We start from the raw sequence: 5913 nt of genomic DNA, 5'->3' as shown, positions 1-5913 counted from the left end.
AGCAAGTCCTGTGCATAATAAAACCTCAATAGCAAAGCAGATACGATCCCACAGAAAATTCTGGTGAGGCTATGTCCCCTCCCTAGGGGATCTACGTCCGGGACAGCTGCTCATTTATGCACACAGCTATGTAAAACCCACCTCTTCTGTGCAGCGGGTGGCTAGCCACTTTTCACACATGTGATGGTGTGGTAGTCACTGCTGAAGGCCATGGCCACTGCTGCACCTCTCACCTTCCAGTCCTGCTGGGCTTTCAGTGAAGATCTGCACCAAGTCCATGCCACTGTATCTTCACCCCTGCTCGTCAGAGCACCCCAATAACAGTCTCTTTAATTACTTGTTCATAGTTGGCAAAACAGGTGACACTTGGCTTCAGGATATGTCAACAAGCAAAGCTTTATTGAATCAATACACAGTATTAGAAGTGTTAAAGTGTGGTACATAAAGCAAGGAGAAAAGCAGTGCTTATAAAGGTAACTAGAAGTGTGGCCCAAGCACTACAGTAAACTACTATCGGTTTCACAGTAGTTAGTAACATTTTGGAAACTCTTTTCTTGCAGCAGAATCTGAGCAGAGCCGTACAGGTTGAGCGCTGTGCCCCCTCACTGGGCATGAACAAGGGCACCTGCTCCCTGCCCGTAGCCAAATCCTTTGGGGCCGAAGTTCTTTGCGTAACAGCCTGCAAGAGAGACGAGTGGTAGGGGCTGAGGCTTCTTGTTTCTTGAAACAGGAATAAATTCAGCCTCTGCCCTTGTAACACGCCACCTTGAACCATTAACAAATAGTTTTTTTTTTTTTTTTTTTTCTCACCTTTACAGTAGATTTCTCCCTCTTTTTCAGTTAGGGTCGTAGATTCTAGGCTTTTCCCACACTTGGCACATCGGAAGCAGTTTTTGTGCCATGGCTAGGAGAGGAAAAACAAAAAAGCTTAAACACACAGGATGCCTGAATTTGTAATAAATAAATAAAATAAAAAGCTATTAATTAGACATGCTTGTATCAGTATTGTTTACATATGTTGGTGCAATGAAAACCACTTGGAGTGCACTAGTCGCCGATTAAGAGTGTCTGCATTTTTGGGTGGCACAAAGCCCTGGATTCCACACAGCTTACTGCTCAGGGAAGCATTTTGGAAGGCCTGGGCTTGCCCTAATCAATTCTGATCTTGGCTATCAGTCAGACAGCTGGCAGACTGACACACAGCTTCATGTGGTGCTCGCAGAGAATATGCCCTTTCTGCTGAAACATTCAGCCCTTCATGAGCTGCGCACAAAAGGATCATTCTCTTTTCTGGAGGGAGAGGGCTCCTGAACTTTGGTTCAAGCCTCTGGTATGAGAAGGTATTGAAGCTTCATCTCTGAAATCCAGGGCAAGACCTTGTTACCCAGAATTTCCATTTCAAGTGCTCTTTAAAAAAGTAATAAAATAAAAAATAGAAACAAAAATGAAGACTAGATTACTTTGACCATTTCCAGTTTTGAAAAATGAAGTTTTAGGGTGACTGCCGCACAGTTGGTTCTTCACTACCTTCTAGATAACACACACAAAGAAGCCTTCATAATACACCTCAATCACTTTAAAGTCCATTTAAGAGATTAAAAAGAATCGCATTCCCTTACCTTTCCAGCACCTATTACTTTCTCTGCCGCATACACAGAATCCCCACACCTGGAACATTTCTCTGCGCCTCCAAACTTCTGAGCGAATTTTGAAGTATTTGGATTTGTTGTGGGTCGGTGGGGAGAGGACGTGCTGATAGAAAGAGAATATTTGTTTTCTTAGTAAAAGAGCTCTTGCTCTTCCTGACAACGCTAGCAGTGCAGCATCTAACACACAGTACAGAATACAGTACTTTTCCAAAATTTTAGAGGTTGTTACCACATGTCACTTCTAGAGACATGATGAATTCCGAGACCTGTATTCCAAGGTGATTGTTAAATTCCTGTCATTTGGTCATGTCTGGAACCTGAGCTGGTCAGTGAACCTAATGGATTGAACTATGTATCATTTCTAGATTTGCTCTGGCTGGAGAGCAGGCATCATATAAAAGTCAAGTAACAAATTGCATGAGGCAAGTGGCGAGGCATACCTCAGGTGCTTTTCACGTGCTTTGCTTTACAGCAAGAACTTAATCAGATTAGGACTGTTTACTCTTTAATAAGCCACTTGGTTTTGGCTGTAATTAAGCACAAATGGTTCTTCATTTGCCAATTAAAATTTCATTCTTGTAGCCCCAGATTTGACGCTCCCTAAATCCTTCCCTGCACAAACCTGCTGAGCAGCTGCATTTGCAGCTTGCATAGGAGAGCACCCCGAGACCCACCAGGGTGCTGACCTTTTGAGGGCTCATCAGACCCATCATCAGGGCAGCAACTCCACCACATCCTAATCCATATAGCTTGCTTCTTGTGTCCTTACCTGTGCTGACCCCTGCTCTTACAGTGCCTACTTGGAGGCATTGTGGAAGGTTTGTGCACTGTTAGCTAAATGCCCGACATTCAGAATACTGCATTCGGTTACATCTTTTGCAGCATTCCTCTCCAAGTGACAAAAATCCACCCTGAATACCTCCTGTGAGGACAGTGCTGGAGGCACATCCCAGTCCAGTTAACTCACCTCTCAGGCTTGATACCTAGTCTCTCTCCCCTGTCCATGTTCAGCGTGCCTGCCCCTTGCCCATATCCATAACCTTTCGGGCCGTACTTTTTCCCATAGCAAGACTTGCAGTAAACTTCAGCATCATGAATTGCTACAGTTGTGCTGTCCAAGTTTTTCCGGCAGACCACTAGAGGGAAAAAAGTTAAACAGCCTTAAGGGACAATTTCCAGCAGCACACGTAGTAAGCCAGCAGTGAAGGGAGAAGCAGTGGTATGGCTTTCCTTGTCCACAAGTCTTCCTATTAGGCCGTGGGACGGCTGGAGATGAGAGGTTGTCCTTTGAATCAGTGAATTATGCTTAGCACTATTCAGGGCTCCCTTCCCTCCCACCTTTCCACAGCCATGACATTTAAAGTCTGGAAGCTTGCCGTGGTTTGATGAATGAGACCGCTCAGAAACCCAGATAGTGCCGTCAGCGGTTTCCCTTGACAGATGCCGTATAGTAGAGAGCAAAGCAGTGCAGAAGAGTCCCTGTCCTGCCCTTTTGGCCAGGGAAGGAAAACCTGAAGGCTTCCCCCCTGCCTGGTTCTGGTTTGGGGCACAGTTGGTGCTGTTTCACAGCTGTCACCAGAGGGGCCTCGCTTTTCTGGCATTCATAAATCGTCCTTCAGCACAATGTAAGCACCATGCCCAAGGTTACAGCTGAAGGCAAAACTATTTCCTGCTTCTTCTTAAACCTGCCTTTGTAACCACACTGACATGTTCTCCCAGTCTGCAGCAGCACTGTGCAGTGATAAAGAATTTGGATGGGGGGGGGGGGGAGGAAAAAAGAGAGAGAGCCCTAAGAATTTTGTGTTCAAAAAGAATTTAGGGTCTTCAAAATACACGGCGACCTTTGCTTATGGCATTCATTAGCTCCAAGGCTCTTTTTATAAGACACAAATATCCAATAAGTAAATGAACTCGTGCACGTTTGTTAAAGTGTACAGACTTTAACCCCAGCAGAACTATGCACGAAGCAAAAGCAAACACGCAGTCAAACACACTAGAGCCATTGTTTGCCTACAAGTTCCAGGTTTCTTTTAATAGAAACTCCCATAAAAGGCTGAAAATGAGGCAGCTGAGACATCTAATTTTTGTGACTGCTGTAGAGCTAAGGAAAAGGAGCGTAGGTGCGCCGGGGCTCCCGTGCCAGCACTGTGCGCTGACATTGTGCTGCAGATTCATGGCAAACCAGACCGAGAGCTGCAAGTGTGGCTTGTAGAGAAGGCAAAATCCCAGCTCAGTCTGCGGGAATTAAATGCCAGCAAGACAGAACAATACCTCATGGCTGCAATGAGGTAAAATTCTCTTTCTCAGTCAGGCAGGCTGCTGGTTTACAAAGTGTTCAAAGTAAATAATGTGACCCCCAACCAACAGCACAGCCGCCGCCACGACCCCAAGCTAGGCCGGGCGGTTTTGGGGTGGCAGGGCAGGCCGGGCTGGGGGCAGTACTTACTGCAGAGGAAGCAGCAGCGGTGGAAGCTCCTGCCGTCGCACTGCACCTCCTCGGCGTGGTACACCGTCCGGCCGCAGGCGCCGCACTTGTTGCCTCCTCCCCAGTTGGGCATGGCGGTGCTGCAGGCCGCAGGGGAGAAGGAGAAGCTCGTTAGCTGCGCCCCGGCTCCCCGAGGGTTAGGGTTTTGGGTACTGACAATGAAATCTGCCGAGCTTGGTGCTTCAAGCAAGGAAAACAGAGAGACGAATCCACGAGGCACATCCTCCAGTGCCTGCTCAGGAGTTTCAACGTTACATAAACTGGATATGCACAAATTAGGCTTTCATGCACAAGGGCTTTACTGTACCTTGAGCGGACGCCCCCCCAGATGGATGTAATTTCAGTTTCTATGCTTCATTAGCGCTGGGCCTCTCAGCTGGTGGAAGCAAACCAATTGTGCCAACAACAGCATTTTGTTTCCCTGCAGGGCCCAACATTCGGGATGCAGCACAAGCCAAAGTTCAGCTCGCTGGAGAGCCGTTTATTAGGGCTGTGGGGGCATTCAGAGCTCCCTTGGGATCACGCCTGCACTTCAAGGCTGTTTAAGGGGAATTATTTCCCAGAGCCCCCACCACTGTTACACAAACTGCATCTTAACCAGACAGCTACAGGCACCAAACCCAACTGCTCAAGGACTGCAGCTGCCCTAAGAGGAAGAGGAACTCTCTCTCATGCATGATTTGCAGCAGGCCCTGAGAGGCTGGCACAGAGGGATGGCTATCACTAGCGATCATATCCAGCTACAGCCCTAGCAGCAGTCTCCTACCCAAAGCCAGAAGCAGCAGCTGTCCCACCTCGACCTGCCCCTGCCCTGCTGCCCTGTCCTCACGCTGTCACCCCCACCGAATCCCACCCAGCTTGGCCTGCAGCTCCTCCTGCTCCCCAGAGGGTCCCGTTAGCTGGCCTGGGCTAAAGCTTTGCCTTTGGCTTGCATGGGGTTTTCTTCCTCCGGTCACCACTGAGGGCTATGAACTTTCTGCCTCAGGGCACTTTTGTTTGGGGTACACCTTTCTGAGGTGACTTTGCCGAACCCAAACGAAGCCACCCATCTCACCTGTGCTGCACGAGTGCCTCCAGCCCACGCAGCCTGAGTGCCAGCTCAGTGGTCCGGGGCGTGCAGCAGGGGCTGCACGGGTCCCCAGGGAGACACGCTGCCAAGCCACGGCTGGCAGACCTTTGTCCCAGCCAGGCAAGCAGCCACTCATGGCATGTGGGAAAATAAGATTAGTTATTAATGCGAATTAGGGCATCTTTGGTACATTCCTACACAAAGGCTTAAGAAACTTCCTTGGAGTGGCTGAGCGGTGCCATTTACAGCACCGACACTAATTACTGAGATATTCCTTTGTTTAATGCTTCCACGGGATTAACAACATTACTGCTCATGGTTTAGCACTAATACTCTGACCGAGCTCATAAAATTAGTTTTATGACGTTCACCAGTTTGTCTCTGTCATTCTTGGCACAACCATAGAGTCTAAAAAATTAAGATTCCATTTCTTTTATTCAAGTGTTTGGCTGTGCTACCGCACAGCAGCTGACATCAATCATGGCATACAGCGTCCTTAGTTAACGGGAATATAGGCTGCACAAAGCTTCGGAAAAGGAATGTGTTAACTGGAAAAAAAAAAAAAAAAAAAAAAAGAGAAGAGATTCCTTTCCATTTTGTACACTTTCCAAAGCGTAAGTGGTAGGTATTTGGTACGAGAACTACCTCCTCTCTGTTTTCCTTTCGCCTTCCCATGCTCACGTCCTTTTTTGCGTTCACTTCGGCTTAAA

At 47.7% G+C, this 5913-nt stretch overlaps 1 protein-coding gene across 3 annotated transcripts; it reads right to left on the bottom strand.

Annotated features, from left to right (window-relative positions):
- Positions 1-546: 546 nt before the first annotated feature.
- Positions 547-4207, bottom strand: CSRP2 (cysteine and glycine rich protein 2; the record flags this gene model as incomplete). Of its 3 annotated transcripts, none has more annotated exons than XM_084286492.1 (5): positions 547-679; positions 811-904; positions 1620-1752; positions 2617-2785; positions 4096-4207. In XM_084286492.1, 5 exons carry the CDS (start codon positions 4205-4207, stop codon positions 603-605), a joined length of 585 nt encoding a protein of 194 aa, XP_084142618.1. The 3 variants fall into 3 exon arrangements, with proteins under 3 accessions (XP_084142618.1, XP_084142620.1, XP_084142619.1); XM_084286494.1 differs by having other exon boundaries at positions 1638-1752; XM_084286493.1 differs by having other exon boundaries at positions 603-679; positions 817-904.
- Between the last annotated feature and the right edge of the window lie 1706 nt (positions 4208-5913).

Source organism: Netta rufina, assembly GCF_964035555.1.
Source record: "Netta rufina genome assembly, chromosome: 1".
NCBI lineage: Eukaryota > Metazoa > Chordata > Aves > Anseriformes > Anatidae > Netta > Netta rufina.
This window is presented reverse-complemented; position numbering and strand designations above follow the sequence as displayed.